The sequence below is a fragment of the Salmo salar genome, chromosome ssa27 (genome assembly GCF_905237065.1).
Source record: "Salmo salar chromosome ssa27, Ssal_v3.1, whole genome shotgun sequence".
Taxonomy (NCBI): Eukaryota; Metazoa; Chordata; class Actinopteri; order Salmoniformes; family Salmonidae; genus Salmo; species Salmo salar.
Genome location: NC_059468.1, coordinates 6,578,506 through 6,600,301, shown reverse-complemented (window position 1 = coordinate 6,600,301; position 21,796 = coordinate 6,578,506). Strand labels below are relative to the sequence as shown.

Sequence of the window (21,796 nt, the reverse complement as noted above, 5' to 3'; positions counted from 1 at the left end):
ATGATGACCTACCACACATGTTTTCCGCACTATGTCTCTACTTTCAGTAAGGAAAGCATTGTTTTCATTTAGGGAACATTAGAGACAAAATGTTGCCCAGGAATCTGGTAATGAAGTCCAGGCTTGCCCACTTCTCCCTTTTCTCTTCTGTCTTCCCATATCCCTAACACAAACAATAATAAATAACTATAAGTAATCAACCTGAAATGAGTCAATCCAACTCACACACACACACACTCACACACACACACACACACACACACACACACACACACACACACACACACACACACACACACACACACACACACACACACACACACACACACACACACACACACACACCGGCAGAACTAATTGTTTGAAGTGATTTCTTATTTATTTACGAGACAGCAGAATTAGTTTAAACGTGAAACGCTGCTCCACTCATGCGGAATAAAAGCGCTTCAGAAGGTTTTTCAGGACTGAAGGCCTCCAAATGAGATTTTTGTTGATTGTTGATATGATTGCGTGGGAGGACTGGCTGTTCTTCCCTGACCACTCAAATTACCGCCCAGACTTGGGAGGGTTAAGTCACTTGTTTCATATAGAGTAAATGTATAGAAAAATCTATATTTTGAGGATTTGCCTGGCGGCGCAAGCATTCCACTGGATTTTGCCACTTCTACAGATATCCAATTTAAAGAAAGTAGTTAATGATATTATAAATGATAGTGAAATCATGGTGGATAATGAATGCATTATCCTGGTTAGATTTAAAGTAAATAAACTACTGCTGTCGCTAAGCGATATGGCTATATATATATATATATATATATTTTTTTTTTTTTTTAATTTTTTTTTATTCTAGCTAACTATATAAACAAAGGTTATTACCTGTGTAAAGAGAAAATAACATTCCACAATACCTCACACAACCCATGAGCCAAGACTACCGCCTTGTCTTGCACAGCTGCCTTCCTCACTCTTTCTCTCTCTCCCGCGACATTTGACCTTGTTGAAACCAATTTTGCACTCGAGCGAGAGACAACATTGAGTACATTCTGCCATTGAGTTGGCAGAATAGGAGAGAAATAAGGTCCCGTTACCACAGTAACACACGGATATGAGGAGTTTTCAACCCCGCAGTGTGTGAGGTCATCATTATTCACACAAACACCGCGCAGCTCAAGGTTGTTTTGGAGATAAAATTGCTGAGGCCCAAACATTGTGATTCCTTCCTGGACTCACTTCCTTGTCTTCCTCAATGATCTCCATCACTTCTGTCCATTCTGTCGAGTCATCATATTTCTATAGAAAATGAAATTCGCTTCAGCTGTGAAAGACTGACTGACTGACTGATGATCCCCTTAACCTTAGCTATTGATACACTTTCCCCTTTCTAAAATTGGACGATATAAGATCATGTCTTATACTGTAGAGTTTTGAAGGACTCTCATATCATATTGACTTTGAATTGAATTGCCAATGACTTCTGTGTTGACATCGAGGAGCCCTTGTTTGGGTGAGGAAGCTAAAGGATTCAAGGGGTCTTTTCAAGACTATGCTCCAAGAATACGTGGCGGTCTGATGGACATTTCTCAAGGACAGTGAATGGAAAGAAAGCACTGGTTTTTAATGTGAAAGCTATATCCTGGATTTAAAAGACAATGAATGTAGCATTTGAAGCTACAGTGCATGGTAAACCTAATTGATGTAGCACACGACGACATGATTGATTTAACCACGTTGCATTGTTCTGTCATTCCTTGGATTGAACTGAAGTACAATGGCAAGAAGAAAAAAACCTTTGGAATTATCTGGATTTCTGCATAAATTGGTCTAAATCACAACAACAGACAAACACAGTCTGCTTAAAAACCTCTTAAGGATCCACCCCTTTTTTTTCAATTTTTGCCTAAAATGACATACCCAAATCTAACTGCCTGTAACTCAGGCCCTGAAGCAAGGATATGCATATTCTTGGTACCATTTGAAAGGAAACACTTTGACGTGTGTGGAAATGTGAAAGGAATGTAGGACTATAACACAATAGATCTGCTAAAAGATAATACAAAGAAAGAAAACAACCGTTTTTTGGTATTTTTTTGTACCATCATCTTTGAAATGCAAGAGATAGGCCATAATGTATTATTCCAGCCATGCTGCAATTTAGATTTTGGCCACTAGAATGCAGCAGTGTATGTGCAAAGTTTTAGACTGATCAAATTAACCATTGTATTTCTGTTCAAAATTATGTATCAAGACTGCCCAAATATGCCTAATTTGTTTATTAATAACTTTTCATGGCATTGCCTGATGTGAACCATGCCTCGAAAAAAAGAGATCTCAGAAGACCTAAGATTAAGGATTGTTGACTTGAATTTAACTGGAAAGGGTTACAAAAGTATATCTAAAAGCCTTGATGTTCATCAGTCCACAGTAAGACATAAAAAAACATTGCTGCATATCTGAAGTTCGCAAAATAGCATCTGGATGTTCCAAAATATTCTGTGGACAGATTAAACTAAAGTTGAGTTGTTTGGAAGGAAGGAACACGCAACACTATGTGTGGAGAAAAAAAAAGGCACAGCACACTAACATAAAACCTCATCCCAACTATAAAGTATGGTGAAGGGAGCATCATGGTTTGGAGCTGCTTTGCTGCCTCAGGGCCTGGACAGCTTGCTATCAACGGAAAAATGAATTCTCAAGTTTATCATGACATATTTTGCAGGAGTATGTAAGGCTATCTGTCTGTCAATAGAAGTTGGGTGGTGCAACAAGACAACGACCCAAAACACACAAGTAAATGAACAACAGAATGGCTTCAACAGAAGAAAATACACCTTCTGGAGTGGCCCAGTCAGAGACCTCAACCCGATTGAGAGGCTGTGGCATGACCTCAAGAGAGCGGTTCACACCAGACATCCCAAGAATATTGCTGAACTGAAACAGTTTTGTAAAGAGGAATGGTCCAAAATTCCTCCTGGAAAAAACATTTGGTTGAGGTTATTGCTGTCAACCAATTATTAAATCCAAAGGTTCACATACTTTTCCCACCCTGCACTGTGAATGTTTACACGGTGTTCAATAAAGACATGAAAACGTATAATTGTTTGTGTTATTCGTTTAAGCAGACTGTATGTCTATTGTTGTGACTTAGATGAAGATCAGATCAAATGTTATGTCCAATCTATGCAGAAGTCCAGGTAATTCCAAGGGTCCACATACTTTTTCTTGCCACTGTAAATGACATTGAGGTTCTGTAGGGAGTGAGCAAAAGGTCTCATGCCTGGAACAGTGCATTGTCAGTGCAAGAACTCTAGGAGCACAATGCGGGACGGCGCGCTCCAGCTCAATAAATTATCACGGGGACTATTTTTAAGCCGAAGTGTAAATGCACTAATCCTCCGAGCAGTAGCTGCGAATAGCCTTACCGAGAGTCACATCAGGGAATAGCACTCTTCATCTTTCTCCCCTCTCTCTCGCTCCTTCCCGCTCTCTCCCCCCCGTCTCTCGCTCTCTCTGCCTTCCTTTTCTCTCGACTCCCATCCTGCATGCCACCTTCTCTTTTCTCGCTTTCTGTTTCATTCCCCGCTTCATTCTCTCCGCCTCTTTCTTCTTTACCCTTCTTTTCATATGTAAAAAAAAAAAACATGTTTTTTTTTCCTGTGTTGGGGTATTTTGCTTATCGCCCAGACTCTATGGGGACTCCGTGGCGTTCTATTCTATTTTAATAAACAATAACAGCCTTTGAAATAAACGGGGAGGAGAAACATGTAAGAGACAATGCAAACGTGACACAGAGCAGGAGTATAGAGCATTTTGGTCCATATACTACCATACAATCATATCATAAGCATATTGGCCCTCCAGCAAGAACTAGAGGCCTGTGGCTTTATGTAACAGCTTTCCTCCTATGGGAGTTGTTATATAGCCACACTTAGAAAAGTTAGCTACACGAAGTATGCCCCTACGTCTTTGGCAGCTTTAGTTGTGTGTTTTGGTATGGGCAACGGGACGCTCCCGTGATGGTGTTTAATAGCACATAATGGGCCGCCGTTAATCATGGGCTCGGGGTTCGGTTTTACAAGGTTAATGACGCCGTAGTGGCGCTCTCGAGTGTGTCCCATTCCTCAGGTATTTATCAGTGTCAGGTGAAAGCTGTGCTGGGACTGGGCAAGGCTGCAGCCCCCGACCCTCTCCTCCCTCTCGCTCTGCTTCCCTAACTAGCAGAAGGAACCAAGAGTGGTGCCAAAACTGCAGTAGAATACCTGAGCCCAAAAGTAAAATTAATTATTCAGCAAACTCCACTGTCTGCGATGCTGTATCAACAAGCTTTACCAGAGCTAGCGTACAGCTAATCTCGGTAACCCAAACCCAAAAATCTCTACAAACTGCTCGATAACAATACTATTTAGGTAGTCCGGGTAACTATTTAGCAGCCTTGTTTAGCAGTCAGCTAATGCTAATACAGCTAATGCTAATACAGCTAATGCTTGAGTTACAACTGTTATTATAGCTGGAACCCATGCTAGAGATATGGTGAATACACTACTAGCTACAACCAATAGGCTACCTTACCTGGAACCAATTTTGGAGCTACAACATATCTTTGCATTCAACCATGCTGGACCTACAATAACCATGTGATAGTCTTGAGATGAACTCAATAACACTGTAACCTCCCTGAAAGTGGAGGATCGTGATGCCATCACCACCATCATTAAACATCTCTGGACCGCCTACAGTAATGCTCATGGCACATTTACAGTACTTTCAACATTTCTGTACTCACACCTTCTTTGTTTTTTTTCTGTTGCGTCACTAAGTGAAAGCCCTAGAGGAGAAGTTATGTAGCAAAGATTAATCTTTCTGCATGCTAAAGAGAACATAGTGCTGGTAGTGAGTTAAGTAGGGTCCCCTGCTGAGTACCATAACATGTAGTAAAGACATTTGAGAATAGAGGCATCATGGCATCGTACTATGATGATTTACAGGGAACTTTGGTGAACTGTTGGAATAAAATAATAATTATAATTCAATAGTCAGAATATAAATAATAGTGGGCACTTTGAATAGTGTTGTTTGACATGATAACGAATGAAAATGCCAGGGAGGAGTTATTATGACAGGGGTAGGAACCAAAGTGTTGGTCAGTGTTTCCTAGCGGACCCTATCATCTTTAGCTACATTAAATGTTTCTTCGTGTATCCAACATATTCATGCTTTGCCTATTCCTCTTTGATTTGCAAGATACTGTTGCACAAACATGCTGATTTAGACCTACACCTTCACTGGTATCAGGCTGTATTGCTAGCTACATTTGCTCTGACTTAGTACATTTTTTTGTTAGCTAGCCAGCTAACTAGCGATTAGCAATAGCAGCTAACACAATTTAGCGAAAAACTAGTTTGCAGATTTAAGAAAAACAAACTAATAGTGTGTCAGGGATTTCTTCGTCGTCTGACGATATAGCGAAATCATCGTCGGAAAATGAGGACCAATATGCAGCAGAGTTGAGATAGTTCATTTTGAACATTTAATAAACTCAAAATGAATATACAAAATAACAAAACGCACTCACGATATACTGACAGTCCTGTTAGGCTCACTCACACTAAACAAGAAACAATCTCCCACAAATACACAGACAAACGCACCCAACTAATATAGGACTTCCAATCAAAGGCAACACCACACAGCTGCCTTCAATTGGAAGTCCACCCCAATTAACTCAACATAGAAACAGATTACCTAGACTAAACATAGAATTACATAAACAAGGAACAGTGCCCAAAAACCCCAGAATACATAAATCAAATGCCCTTTTAGAAAAAACACCACCCCGAACCACATAAACCAAAATACCCTCTGCCACGTCCTGACCAAACTACAATAACAATTAATCCTTATACTGCCCAGGACGTGACATAGTGTAAATATAGAACGCTTGTGGATTTATTTTAAGAAGAAAAGCGGAAACATCATTGTCAACATTGTTGTATGTGCTGCATTAACCATGCAGACTGGACGCAAGTATCTCGTGGTCAAGCAACAACAGACGGACAAATTTAGGTTTGGCGGAAGCCAGAAGAATGCTACCTGCCCCAATGCATTTTGCCAACTGTAAAGTTTGGTGGAGGAGAAATAATGGTCTGGGGCTATTTTTCATGGTTCGGGCTAGGCCCCTTAGTTCCAGTGAGGGTAAATCTTAATGCTACAATTCTGTGCTTCCAACTTTGGGGAAGGCCCTTTCCTGTTTCAGCATGACAATGCCCTCATACACAAAGCGACCCACATACTGAAATGGTGTGGAAGAACTTGACTGGCCTGCACAGAGTGCCGTTCTCAACCCCATTGAACACCTTTGGGATGAATTGGAACGCTGACTGCGAACCAGACGTAATCGCCCAGCATCCGTGCCGGGCCTGACTAATGTTCTTATGGCTGAATGGAAGCAAGTCCCCCCAGCAATGTTCCAACATCTAGTGAAAAGCATTCCCAGAAGAGTGGAGGCTGTTATAGCAGCAAAGGGGGGACCAAGTCTATATTAATGCCCATGATTTTGGAATGAGATGTTCGACAAGCAGGTGTCTACACACATTTGGTCATGTAGTGTACATACATCATTTACACACACAAACACAAAAGTCAGCTCAGACAAATCCATCCCAAAGAGGCCCAGCTCATGAGCTCCATCAGCAGCAAATTTTAATTTAGAATGGAAAATGAATGTGTTTATGCAACAACTGTAAGTGTATCGAACCGAATCTCATCGATTCATTCTCTAATCACCCCGAATCATTTCAAACCAAAACGTAGCGTTCCTGTATTGTGTCCGAGCACATGTATCTAGATGCGCAACGAATCATCTTGAAAGGGAAAGATGCACATACCTACAAACCGCATATCAGTATTGGCATCTTATTCATCAGTAACTGTTAGTGTCCTACGTAAATGTGATGGGTGTGGCTGCCTCTAGTTGAGGGCATGTTTATTCTTGGTGGGATGGATGGCAGACAAATTTGCATTTCATTTTCCACCTGCAACCAAGCCCTGTACTTTCTTCATTGCTGTCAATGTAGAGAAAAATGCAGGAAAGGGCCGCAAAATCTTCATGGCCTCAGTGGTAAGTTCAGGATACTCTTTTTTTCACAGTAGGCTAGAAATCCACGAGACATTTGCTGGAGTTTGATCTTCAGTGTCCTATTACAGGATAACTCCAACTCCTCTTCAGCCATTCCACATAGGCCGCTCTTAGATGTCACGGCGAGGGTAAATGGATCACGGACCCAGTCCCAATCATTTGTGTTTATCTGTGAAGTATGAATTTATATACTCACTCCATGAAGCGAGATGATTGTCTCACTATGTTCACTGATGGAATGTTTGTGTCAAAAAATATGTCAGTAATCCCGTTCTGTAGCCTTGTTAGACAAATTTAAATTTTCGTCCTGAAAACATTGATCTTGTCTCGCACCTCCAGAAGAGAGGCATAACCCCCTCGCATGGATAAGTTAAGTCTGTTAAAATCAGTGAGGTAGGCATGTTTAGCAATCCATTCTAAATTGGAAAAAAATGCAGGTTTGTCCTCTTTCAGAAACTTGCACATTACATTTACATTTTAGTCATTTAGCAGACGCTCTAATCCAGAGCGACTTACAGTAGTGAATGCATACATTTCATACATTTTTTTCTCCGTACTGGTCCCCCGTGGGAATCGGACCCACAACCCTGGCGTTGCAAACACCATGCAAACACCATGCTCCACCAACTGAGCCACACGGGACCACATCTGTGTGCGTAGGTCAAACACCTGCTGTAACACTTTTCTGCGGGAGAGCCACCGCACCTCGGAGTGAAACGAGTGTCATGTTCCACATCCATTTCTTTGCAAAGATATGCAAACAGACGTGACTACAGTGGCCTTGATTTCACAAATTAACTCCCGTCACAACCTTATTAAGCACAGAAGTCTTGTTCCATGGCTTTGGATACAAGTGCTTGCCGGTGTAACATGCAGTGGACGCCCACTATCTTGGGGTTGACAGCCTTTATTCTTGCGACTACCCGACTCTTGCGACTGGTCATTGCCACCGCACCATTTGTACATACAGCCACATGTTTTTCCCAGCTTAATCCTTCTTCAGTCATGAATTTATCCAACATTTTGAATATTTCCTCACCTGTTGTTTGACCCGGCACCTTTTTCCAAAATAAGAATTCCTCCAAAATCTGTCCTTCCCATGGGTAGCGAACCAAAACTAACAGCTGTGCAGCATTTGCAACATTAGTAGACTCCATCTGAATCGAAAATGATTTACATGCTTGCAATCTTTCCACAAGTTGTGATCGGATATCTGAGGAGATATTCTCCTTTTCACAGTGTCGTTGGAGAGTGGCACAGTCTTCATCTTGTTAGCTGCGTCTGTTCCCAGTGTAAAGAATGTCACGCTGCTTGCTTAGCGAATACCGCTTCCTCCTGATTCGGTCCATACCTGGCGCAAACTTGGGATCTCTGCTTCACAAACACACGTGACCACCCTCAAGCGTCTTAGCTGATCGTGCCACCTCAATGCTAGCTAATGAGGCGACGCAAGCGGGAAACTTCCAGCTGAGGAGTAAGTTTCATACATCCCCATGTACTACACCAGAATCACCTCGCTCATTTCGGCTGCTGTTGGAACGGATCGCTCTTTGCTGGACCGGACCGCCTTAGTTTAGCTGGCTTCATCACCTCATTAGATAACGACTGCAGGCATTTCGGTTGAATGCATTCAGTTGTGCAACTGACCAGATCTCCCATTTCCCTATCCTCACCTGTTGTACTACTAGTGCTCGGGGAAGTTATTATTATATACTTTTTAATCTGTCCATGATTGCTAGCTAGGCCCGGAGAAATTCAAACGAGCGAGATAACATTGACCTTGCGTGAATGAGATGCATTCTTTTGATTTGATTGACATGACTTGTCAAATTAGTTATTTGAATAAACCAATCACAAGCACAATTCAGTAATTTTTGGCGGACCCCTGGCTATCAACTTAGTCCACGGATCCCTTGGCCAAAATGTGTTTATGTTAGTAATATTCAATAAAAAAATATACTTTGTTTCCCTCAAGTGTTTCCATTATTTTGTCAGTTACCTGTATGTTTATATCCCACTTTCCCGCCACGCACACCCCCTCCCCTCGCCCCAAACCCCCAGTCATTCCCCAAAACGAAATCTTTCTCCTAATCCTAATTACAAACATTGACAGTTTGAGGACTAGTAGGGGTTTGCAGTTGCAGGAAGAAATGCGACAAACAAAAACCTGTGTGACATGTCATAACAAAGACCAAACGACTCCCTCCGCATAAAACATTGACAGTTTGAGTACTAGTGGGGGTTTGCAGTTGCAGGAAGAAATGCAACAAACAAAAACCTGTGTGACATGTCATAACAAAGACCGAACGACTCCCTCCGCATAAAATAAATAAGACTTATTTACTTAACCTCACTTGGTTATGCTGATGAGCAAGGGTTTTTCTGTTTCGTAGAGGGAAAAAACGTCAGTCTTTGTTTATGTTGTGAAATCAGGGCAGGGGAAAAGGGAACTCACGAACAGCCCGAGAACAGGATGACCTATTTTGAAGGCACACTGTGGAACAAGGTTTGCTAAACCCTATCTGTGAGCTATAGAGTATCTAAACAATATCCTCCTTCGTGTGTATGTGTGTGCGTGAGCAAATGCTGCAGCAGTAATGAGTCTGTAGACCAACCAGATAGTAGAAATACATTCACTGATCATTTGCTTGCTTTAAAGCACATCAGACGAAGGGCATTCCATTTCAGGCCTGGTTAGACAATCTTCAAGTGTGAAGGTCTCATAGACCAAGTAAACATAAGGTCCGTCACCAAAACAACAGCCCTTCTGAGATGGTATAAAACCCGAAACAGAGGGAAAAGAGCCAGTCAAACACCAGATCTCACACACACAAAAAATGGCTATCATCCAATCACAAATGAGACCACATCTAGGGCTGTTGGGGTGAGCATATTATCGCCACACCGGCGGTCAAGAGTCAAATTATATGTGACACTTTAGTCACGGTAACTAGGCTTCTCCAAGCTCTGATGCTGCTGATGGTCATTAGTAGCATACCAAACTTGCTAACTGCCTGGTACTCAGCACTCTATTGTCCCTCTAATCACTCTGACATCAATGCAAATGTGATTGAAAATCTAATCAAACACCTCACGAGAGCCCATGAGCTCATGTTGGGCAACTTGTCAGACCTCGAATAATGCAAAGAAAATAAATTCATATTCATTTTTAGACAACACAACACTAAGGTTTTAACTTAGGAAGAGTTCAGAAATCAATATTTGGTGGAATAACCCTGATTTTCAAACACAGCTTTCATATGTCTTGGCATGCCCTCCACCAGTCTTTCACAGTGATGTTGGGTGACTTTGCCACTCCTGGCGCAAAAATTCAAGCAGCTCGGCTTTGTTTGATGGCTTGTGACCATCCATCTTCCTATTGATCACATTCCAGAGGTTTTCAATGGGGTTCAGGTCTGGAGATTGGGCTGGCCATGACAGGGTCTTGATCTGGTGGTTCTCCATCCACACCTTGATTGACCTGGCTGTGTGGCATGGAGTATTATCCTACAGGAAAATGGTGATGATCTGGGGGTGCTTTTTACATTTGCAAACAATGTACAAAAAAAACATGGTCTCATTTTTGCTTCCTTGAGTAAGGCAGCTCCAAAATGCAGGTGTTTCAGCCTAGCTCAGTGCTTTCTGTGGTGGTGGGGCAGCCAGCGGAAAATATGGAGAGTAAGGGTTGGTAATGTTCTCTAGTTGCGCCGTGACTGGCTCAGTGTTCTGTCACTCATGGGGACACTATGTCACCGTCAAGTCTAAGGGTAGAGCTCAAAAATTCAAGCCCCCTGGTTGCTGCCATAAAGTTACATTGGAAGTGCCCATCCAAGAAGGCTCAAGGTAATTGGCCACAGATAAAATGACGTCAAATCACGTTATATATACAGTAGCTTTGATTGGACTGATCATGTCCACATCATACTTTCAAAATCTTAGCTAGCATTCATTATCATGAATCAAGTCGACAATATACTGGCAAATCCTTTTTAATCCTTGTCATATGAAGAGAAATAATGTTGAGAAATTATAGATAAAACATATCGGTGCTCATCGGCCATTGGACATAAACATTACAGAAGTTGTAAATTGCAAATTCAACGATGAGTGGTTTGGAAGGAATCAGTGACAGTGGCTAACTGCAAGCATTGCAAAGCAATCACTAGCCTGATATTCAGTGGAGTGACTGTGTGGTCCCAAGTCTGGGTTTAATGGTCTCTTTTCCAAGTTTAAAATGATAAACATTCAACATTGGCAATGCTGTCAATGAAGCATGATTTGTACTCATCTTAACTCGTAACTGGGAAATCTGACTTCGGTGAGTTCAAGACAACTGGGAACTCTGGGGAAAAAACGTTTTGAACGGTCATCCAACATTTTCCCCTCTTGATTTCGCCTACTGTTCTGACTTGGTGGTGCACACGTAGTCTATAACCTGTTTTAGAGAAATGTAATCATTGAATATTGTAAGAGCTTTCATTGTCTGCTTATTATGCCCCCTTTATTTATCCTACGGTTCTGACTTGGTGTACAGGGAGAATACTGTAAGAACGGCCCATGTTCTGAATTCTGTCGGCTGTACATTTCAAAGGTGCTGAACAAATAGTTATATTGACTACGTCCGTCCTAGCTCGCTCATGAATGACTTGATCGAAATTATGAATTGCCTCTTATGCGCTTGTCGTCGCCTTATGCCATATAGTTTGTACATCTCAATTGTCAGTAGAAAACACATTTTATTTAGGCAAGTCAGCCATATCAGCTTAGTTGTTTTTAAAGGCAGTAAATGAGGCTGAATGAACTGTTTTGATAACAGACAAGGCTCCGCTGATAGCCAGGTGTAGCAGTGGTAAGGTGTTAGGCCCTACATAAAGCAGTCCCAACAGTTTGTGGGCATCGTTTGTCACCGTTATAGTGCAATTAATGTATTGTTTAGTGTTGTGTTGTGGCTTTGCTGGCAAGCTTCTCATTTATTTATTTATTTTTTGCCCCATCAAGATTTACATGCTAAAATGGCCACTTGTCGCACACCTCATGTAGCCTAGCCCATAGGCCTATATGTTTTGATAAGATTTGTATCACAACTAAAGTGGCCAAATAACTTCTTAAAATGAAGTACATTTAATCAGCTTTTCAAGGGGTGTAGAGCCTAAATGGCATGCATAAGCACGTGAGTTTCAGGTTTGGGGAAGATAATTTTCATCATTAAAAATGCACCTTTATAATAAAAGCATTACATGCATAATCGCAGTCGCGGTCACTTTTGATAATGGTGTTTTCCTGCTAATGGGACATTCGCGCTTATAGCCGTGTGCTCATTGATGCGCTTATAATGAAGAAATAGCCTAATAGTTTATCAACATTTTAAGCTAAACGTTCTGATCTGTTGCGTTAGCCTTATTGCGTTAAAAACAAAATGTGAATGATAGTGGTTGTATTCATTTTAGATCTATCCCACAACTGTCCCAGACTATTATGGAATATTTATTTCTCACACAGAATAGAATAGGTCAACTTTTGTACTATGGGGGATAGTAGAATGACATAGGCTAGAGCGTTTGCTGTTCGTTAGGCCCACTCATCTTGTTGGCTGACGAAAAGTAAATGTGGACAGTTCTTCCAATATCTTTAATATGCACCTCGGAATTTGATAAGGACACGTGCAGTTGCGTCCCCGATGTGTCTGTCTTCACTTGTAGCCTGGGAGAAAGACCTGATCACGTGAGCCATGTGAGTGAGAGGTGCTTCGGAGCAGGCAGCACTCCGGGCCAAGAGCACAATGGCCACTGGCCGCAAAAGGCATGGATTCTTTTAGGGTGCATTACGGCCACACAAAGGGGATGCCGCCGGGAAATCGAGGCATTAGCAAGTGCTTGTCAAATTGTGAATGAGAGACTGATGAAGTGTACAGCCTGAGAAAAAAAACTAAGGAGAGCTTATGCCTTTCATTCGACTTTTTTCAAATCATTAGTCACATCATGCAGCCTTACAATGTATTAAAAATCAAAACATAGCCCAAAATTTGTAGAAAAACTAAAGTTACATTAATAACTCTAAATTAAGCATATAGGAGTACCTATTTTCTTTGTTAACCACTCAACGCAGAATAGCTGCATGTGCACACTCCCTCAAATCGTTTGTAGAAAATATCCTTTCTATTTTATTCCGCTTGTTCAATTCTTATACTATAAAATATAAAGTGCCACAGAATTCCAAGCAAATCTTGTCTGCTGAATGAACTAGTGTAGCCCACAGCTATTTGGCATGGCCAGGACCAGTAGTGGAAAAAGTACCCAATTGTCATACTTGAGTAAAAGTATAGATACCTTAATAGAAAGTTACTCAAGTAAAAGTGGAAGTCACCCAGTAAAATACTACTTGAGTAAAAGTCTTAAGGTATTAGGTTCTAAATATACTTAAGTATCAAAGTAAAAGTATAAATAATTTCAAATGACTTATATTAAGCAAAGCAGACAGCACCATTTTCTTGTTTTTAAAATGTACGGATAGCCAGGGGCACACCCCAACACTCAGACATAATTTACAAAAGATTTGTGTCTAGTAAGTCCACCAGATCAGAGGCAGTAGGGATGACCAGGGATGTTCTCTTGATAAGTGTGTGAATTGGACAATTTTCCTGTCCTGTTAAGCATTGAAAATGTACTTTTGGATGTCATGGAAAATGTAGGAAGTAAAAAGTACATTATTTTTCTTTCGGAATGTAGGGAAGTAAAAGTTGCCCAAAATATAAATAGTAAAGTACAGATACCCCCAAAAACAACTTAAGTAGTACTTTAAAGTATTTTTACTTAAGTACGTTACACCACTGATAAGGACAACTCAGAGTATGTGATTCTGAAATGAAATGGACTACATTTTCTTCATATCATGTTTCTTTAGACCTGTCTAAAACAATGGATTTCTTGTAAAGGTGTAGGCTATATTACATGGATTTATGAGACTTTTTAAAATGTAGATGTTCCAACGGTCTGCGTCAGTGGCTTGTAGGCTGTGTGTGGAAGCCAGGAGATGCTAAATGTGTTTACAGTCAATTACCATATTGCTTGACAATCACCAGCTGACAACATTTCGTGACCACCACACCCCCAAGAACTCGAAACGCTCCAATCACAAACCCCCGTCGCGTTTAGTACCCCTCAAGAAAGGCTTGACTATAGCCCAGATCAGGCACTTCAAAGCTGGCTTGACGATTAGCTAGGTACTGTGTGACTCTCCAGGCGTACACTTTCTCACACCGAGTACCACAGAGGCAGAACAGAGATGAGGAGAGAGAGAGAGCGACAGATACAAAGAGGGAGCGCGAGAGAGAGAGATACAAAGGTAGATGCAGACACTCAGAGGTGTGCTCTGATTAAATAATGAGAGATGAGGCCTGATTATTAATGCATAGAGATAGATAAATGGAGAGCCGGAGAAAACAGATTAAGCCCCCCCCACCTCCTCTCTTCATTCAGAGCTTTTGAGAATTCCGACCTGTGAGTACCTGTTTCAGAGGCTGCTGCTTGTATCTTAATACTGGGTGAATCACATTAATAATTTAGCCCAGTGGCAAGGGAGCCACCACCGGCTAGAGAGAGACTGAGAGAAGAGTGACTGAGTGACTAGAGGGAGAGAAGACCAATATAGCACTCTGTCTTTGGGTTCTACTGTGTGTGTAAATTACAGTGCAAAACGCTACATTAATAATCAACACATTCAGCCTTTGTTTGGGCGGTGAACGGCAGGAGTGGGCCATGTAATTGGTTAGTTTAATAACTGGGCGTGGTGCATTGCTCTTTTTTTGTGTCTCACACACACACACACACTAATCGCACACGGGCATAGCCGCATACACACATTCACTCACAAACATAGGCGACACACTCACACATACGCACACACACTGCACTGGCACACTCGTACACAAATACAAATCACTCGCGCACACAAACTAGGCAACACAGACTCTCACATGGCTGTATTCATACCCTGTCACGTTTCATTTTGGTTGGTAGAGTGTAGTAATCCGAGAAAATAATAGAATTTAGTCAATCAGTTCACTGGGTGTTCTGACGGCTCTTAAAAGGCACGGTAGAATTTTACTCGCTTTTATTCACCACTTAATATTATAGCTAATAACTAAGGCAGTTTGAAGGTTATTTTTTTCAATGATGTGCGGGGCTCTAAAAAAAACGGTCTTAATATTGCCTGTGAATCAGGGATGTTTTAATTTTATAGATTTTTTATTTGATTATCATCCTTAATTTTACCAGGGAAGTCACTTTGAGATTGACAGCTCTTTTTCAAGTGAGACCTGGCAAAGAAAGCAAGAGTTGAGAACAAGATAATAGCTGATAGATTTATAATACGAATGGTGTATATAACAACAGGAACAGGGCAACCAGTCGCAGCATTCAGTCAGTGTGTTTGTGTCTGCAGTATGCGTTCGTTCTGTTTATTTCTGCTCCAGGCAAAGAAAAAGAGAATTCTTGACATTGACATAAATTGAAAATACAATATTTGTCATTGAATTGAACCTTGAGGTCTGTTCTCTATTCTCTACTACCACCTTTATAATGTGGGTACATGTATTATAGAGAAGAATGTGTGTGTGGAGGGATGGGTTGGGGTGGGGCTGTGTCAAATAAAATCACATTTATTGGTCACATCCACATGTTTAGCAGATGCTATTGCGGGTGTAGCGTAATGCTTGTGTTTCTAGCTCCGACAGTGCAGTCATATCTAACAAGTTCACAACATATACCCAATACAAACACTTCTAAGTAAAGGAATGGAATTAAGAATATATAAATATATTGACGAGCAATGTCAGAGCGGCATAGACTAAGATACAGTAGAATAGTATAGAATACAGTATATACATATGAGATGAGTAATGCAAGATATGTAAACATTATTAAAGTGGCTAGTGTTCCATTTATTAAAGTGTCCAGTCTATGTATATAGACAGCAGCCTCGTATGTGCTAGTGATGGCTGTTTAACAATCTCTGTGTTTGTGCGTGTATATATGTGGTTGTGCATGTATGAAAAAAACCTTGACTTGTGTGTGTGTGTGTGTGTGTGTGTGTGTGTGTGTGTGTGTGTGTGTGTGTGTGTGTGTGTGTGTGGTATATGCATGACGGAGAAAGGGGGGCAACCTTGACTATTTCTGCACTATAAAGTGTGGTGTGTATTAGGAGAGACTCTATGGCAGGCTGTCAGACGGTAATGAATTTCAGACTATCGCTACCATGGTAGTCTCTCTCTTCCTCACACACACACACACACACAGCTCTCTACCTCCCTTTGTATCTGTGTGTGTGGTCTGACACATGCTTGTATACAGACAGTTACTGAAGACTTGGACTGATGTGTTTGTCAATGGTGATTTTCATATGGATGGACGCATTACCGGAGCGCCAAGTCTAGGACCAAAAGGCTCCTTAACAGCTTCTACACCCCCCCCCAAGCCATAAGACAGCTGAACAGCTAAACTAATCAAATGTTTACCTGGACTATTTACATTAACGCCCCCAACTTTATGTTGAGTATGTTGTTTGATACACAGCCACAAAGCCTATATGGTAAATACAGTGTCGGCGCTTGCTTTCATTTCAATCTGAAAATTGTGTATTCACAGTGTGACACTCTTTCAGAGACGAGTTCAGACTCATCAAAGAGACTTGGCATGTGTCACCCGTGCCGTGTCACTGTCGTCGCCGAGCTTTAAATGTCAATTGTCTCCCCTGATCCGCCTGACTCATTCTTGTGTGTGTGTGCTTTTTCTCTCTCACACACACACATATAGACACAGACAGCTCTCCACCTCTTTGTGTTCCTTGGAGTGCAATGCTGCGCCACAGTATTGATTACCTGCTGCTTCTGCCCTTTTTATAATTATGTCTCCACTCTTTTTATTCTTCTCTCTCTCTCTTTTATCCTCTGTGTCGCTCATCTCCTTCTCTCTCCTCTTTTGTTAATTCCCTTTCCCCTGATCCATTTTTATGCCTCCCTGTGCCCCGTGCTTGTTATCACACTCCACTTCCCTCCTCATGTACATCATTTAACTCTGTTCATTTTGATCCCCCTTCTTTTTGCTCCTTTTTTAAAATGTTTATTCCTAATCATCATTCTCTCTGTTTATCCATCTCTCTCTCTCTCTCTCTCTCTCTCTGCAGCCTCTCTGGAGTGTTCTCCGTAGCCCGGGCGTTCCAGGACACCAGCTGCCAAAAGGACCCAGTCTCCCTCGGACCTCCTACATCTGACCCCCTCCCACCACCAATCAGAGCTGTCCTGACGCCAACCTTAATTCTAACTCCAATCTTAACCCCATGCTTAGTCCCAAAACCTCAAACCTTCACACAAGTAAATTCATTGGCTTGTCCAGTGACTTATCACAGACATTCTATCACTTTCTTGCCGTTAACCAAGCATTTCCACTACATTTGTCCCTATGCCATTCCAACTCTCCTACCCCTTCTGAAGCGCCACTAGCCCAGGACATTCTGAGAGCAAGCATTAAGAGCTGGAGAACTTATCAACCCTCAACCGACGATCCAACTACAAAGACTGTGGAGAACAACGATAAAACACACATGTCAAATATGGCATTAACTTGAAAAAAAACTTCTATGTTAATTCCTCCATGTCTGTCCTATGTGAATACAACCCCCAAGATACGCCACTGAGCCGGTGTGTAACATTCTATTGACTTCTAATGGTGACTTAAAAGACATATTGGGTACACCAGCCTTTCGCTCTTACCCTCTGTCTTCTTTCTCTCGGTATCTCTCGCGCTCTGTCCTCACTGACTATATCGGTGCAGCGAGAGGGTGACACATTTTGCACTTCTATATGTTCCCTTTCTCCTTCACTCTCTCTCCCTCTTTTTCTGACTGTTGTCTGCATTAATTCTGTGCATTGTCAGTGTCTGGGCTTGCCTGGTGAAAATATTGTCTCTGTTGTCCTATCTGTGTGTCCTCTGCCCTGCACCACTCTCTCCCTCCTTCACTTTGTGGGTCGCTCTCTCAGCGCAGTCAGCAAACCCATCCATGTGAGAGAACTTCACTGTGAATACATCCAGGTGTGGCATGGAGAGAGAACCAGGGAAAAATAAATGACTGATAACCTACATGGGACAATTGCTGGGTTGAGAGATGTGGTTGAGAGAGAACCAGGCAAGTGCTTCTCTACTGATGAAGAGAACATAAAGAAGAAAAAGATCACTGAAGACTCCCCCTTCTCCATTTTAAATATCAGCTATATTGAAAATAGTGTAGAAAGGAAAATGTACCATGTGCAAAAAAAACGAACCATCCAATGTCTGTCAGAGACATGGCATTTATCTCCCTCATTGTTTTATGACAAACTAACTCTTTGCTGTAACTGTTAATGTGAAATGGCCATTCACTGTTAATATAAAGGCTTTTTACTGTACTTAGAAGCACATGGAGCTGTCATGCCAACTATCCCGTCATTGCTTGGGCCATCGTCCCCTATATGTGTGTGTTTTCAAACCCTGTAGCCAGTAATGAACTATTTCCTATTACCCATGTATCACTACCACTGTAGCATGACCTATTGTCACCATCACAACAACTTCCTCCCTGTGAATGGGAATAAATGGGGATCCCCCCCCCCCAAAAAAATAAATGGCTGTCAAGAAATGAAAGTAGGGGAATTCCAGCCCTGGAGAGCCATTGGTTTAGCTGAATTTAATTGCAACATTGGGTCTTGTGTTACGAGTGTCCATTGTTTGGATTGGAGCTTGGCTTATGCTGTGTAGTTGGTGGTTGGCCCATTAGTAGCAAATTTAATAGTATTGATTAAACCTTCAGGACTGTGTAGACCTACAGGCCTGGAATAGCCCATCCCTGACATTGGAGAGGTAAGGAATGCTGATACTTACAGTCACATGGGATGAAGTCGTTCTTAGCTAAACACAAGTGGCTATTTCATGCTTCGGTGGAGATCTGGTGTCAGTGTCTCTCTTGGCCAGTGGGGGCTGCCTGCCCTGCCTGCTTCCAGTTGGGAGACTTGGCACCTTCTTTTCACATCATCTGGATGTCGATAGCCGAACTGGGAGAAGCAGTCTACAGTATTAACCCAAGGCAGTGTTTGGATAAAGAAAAAACCTCCTGGAACTGTAACATGGGCAGCTCCTTCCTGACAACTATAACTTGGCTGTAACGTAATTATTTAGTAAAGGAAGTATGATGACTTTGTATATTGTAGCTCACCATGTGACTTTCAGGGCATTTCGAACCTGGGTCTTGTTCATTAGGGCACACCGGAACCAAATGTTTTGCAACGGAAAACAAGACCGAGCGTTTCTTATTGGACAAGTCCAGGTAGTCCCTCCATGTTTGAACCCATTTTCTCCCGTTTGGTGCCTAATGCACATGACCATGCCAGCTCTGCCAAGGTGCCCGAGGACTTGCCTGAACTGGCTCTTTCCACAATCCCCTGATACATTTTTTACGCTTTTGGAATTTATTCATTAGCACTGTTGCTCAAGAGAAACCTTATACTGAGCCTCACTTTCTTATTGCACAAGACAAACCTTAGTACATCACCCACACATACATGCAAATGGAAGCAGACTTACAAGGAATTATGTGACTACACAGTCAGACATTACATTCACAGGTGTATATACATACATATGCCTATATTATGCACGCACAAACACGCATAGGACACATACACATTAGCACACTTAAACTAATACAACTGTTAAAGGGATAGTTTGGGATTATGTTTCCGAGTCCAGTATAAAGGAAGTTAGTATTGGCTCGTGAAACTACCTCTAACTAGTTTAGGGCAAAGACTACAACCTATCCCTTTACAGTTTTTCTCAATCGCGTACAAGCAGTTTTTGTGTCTGTGTTGGAACATCTATAGCAGAAAACCGCAATGATGAAACGCTCAAATACATTTACAGAACTTCTGGTCATTTTCATGCCTTAATACCTGACTTGCATATCTTAGACCACCATTTGCAAGACGTTTAATACAAATGTCATCAGTGAATACAAAATGTACTGTTATGTTTTCTGTTCACATAATATAACACAATTACGGCCCTGCTTACACTATAGCCGTCTGGCGTTGCCATCAGCTGTTGAGAAAAGGCTTCCTTTGAAATCGATGAAAGCTGCATCACGTCCAATGGCAGCGTCCAAGCATCGCCATGGTTAAATTGTTGGTGGCTGATGCGCGAGTTCATTCTATCTTGTGAATTGAAATCATGAGAAATAAAGTTGATTTTGGTTGCATATGGCTTTGACTATACACCACTGGTTATTTTACTAAGATGTATTAAGTTAAGAAGCTACGACTAGCTAGCTACATTGACTAGCTAGGTTCACAATGTAAACAAAAGCAACTTCCGTAATAAGAGAACAGAGAATCATTTAATACAACTACTAGGAACAAGTTAATCAGTACTTCTGAAAAACTGGACACATGATATTGTACTTAGGCATAATTGATGAATACGGAACTGTACATTTGGGGGAAATATAATAAAGCCGCTCTTCCCCTCTGCTCCTCTTCGCTCTCAAAACAACGCTCTATGTGACGCGACGCTGATGGCCCAGTGTCATACCATGTAGCCCTAAAATATATGGAAAGATCTAGATGACTGTTGGGACTGTCTAGTTGTTATGACATTATTTTGGACAATATTGCAGACATTCAGAGATGCACATAATGAAGTAATCATGTGACCTTCCACGGTAGAGCTTTGCTTTGGTGTGTGTGGATTGAGGCCTATTCATATCAGTTGTCTTCCTCCATTGTATTCACCTGAACCCAATGGAAAGTCTGCAAAACAATGAACAAACCAGCCTTTGTATTGGGTACATGGAATTGGATTGGGATGATACTGATGAATGAATCGTGTGCACACAATAGGCTTTTTTATCAGGAAAATTTGATGAGTATGAAATTGTTTGGTGAAATATGCATAAAAGGACAGTAATTGCCCATAATTCTGCACCTTTGGATAGTTGTACTTCTAATTTTGATCATCATGATTTTGTGACTGTAAAAGATAAGTATGGTAGCGTTAATCTTTCTGTAGGCAGTAGTGTTCTTTTGATGAATCTATTAGCAATGTTGATGGTAGGCTACAATATCATTTTGATGAAAGTGTTTACGTTTTGAGAAGGCATTTTACTGTTTTCCAAAAGTCCACAGAGTTCTGTGTCTTGTGAACTCTGTTTTGAAAATCGACAACATTGTTCCAAAAAATGCTTGAAATCGATTGAGAAAAACGAATGTATGATTTTTGGCCAGTTTGACACCATGTTTTTTTTAAACTTTCTGGTGTTTTTTGTATCAAACAGGCATGCAGACCAAGTCTTCAGCCCCCCCCCAACCATCTATATATAGGTTGCCTAATCATGGATATCAATGAAATATTATAAATATCTTAATAAATCTATTAACCTGTATACTGTAGTGTACATTACTGAGCATACCCCACCGCATATTTTTTTTACATATACCACATTATCTTTACACACTGTATTGTATTATGTGTAGCCTAATACAGCAGACAGGGACTGAATACCTTTCTTCAGTGCTGAATAAAGAGTGAATACACAGATCCTGAAGATAGATGATGTATCAGTGGTACTGTGGTTATACAATACTAT

The 21,796-nt window shown here is 41.3% G+C and overlaps 1 protein-coding gene across 1 annotated transcript in view; it reads left to right on the top strand.

Moving 5' to 3' along the window:
• samd12 (sterile alpha motif domain containing 12) overlaps positions 1–21,592 on the top strand; it is a 125,363-nt gene extending 103,771 nt beyond the window's left edge. Inside the window, exon 5 of the mRNA XM_014177607.2 lies at positions 17,312–21,592. Within this exon, the coding sequence (XP_014033082.1) occupies positions 17,312–17,334 (23 nt within the window). The 3' untranslated portion in view covers positions 17,335–21,592. The remainder of the gene's footprint in view (positions 1–17,311) is intronic.
• Positions 21,593–21,796: the final 204 nt, after the last annotated feature.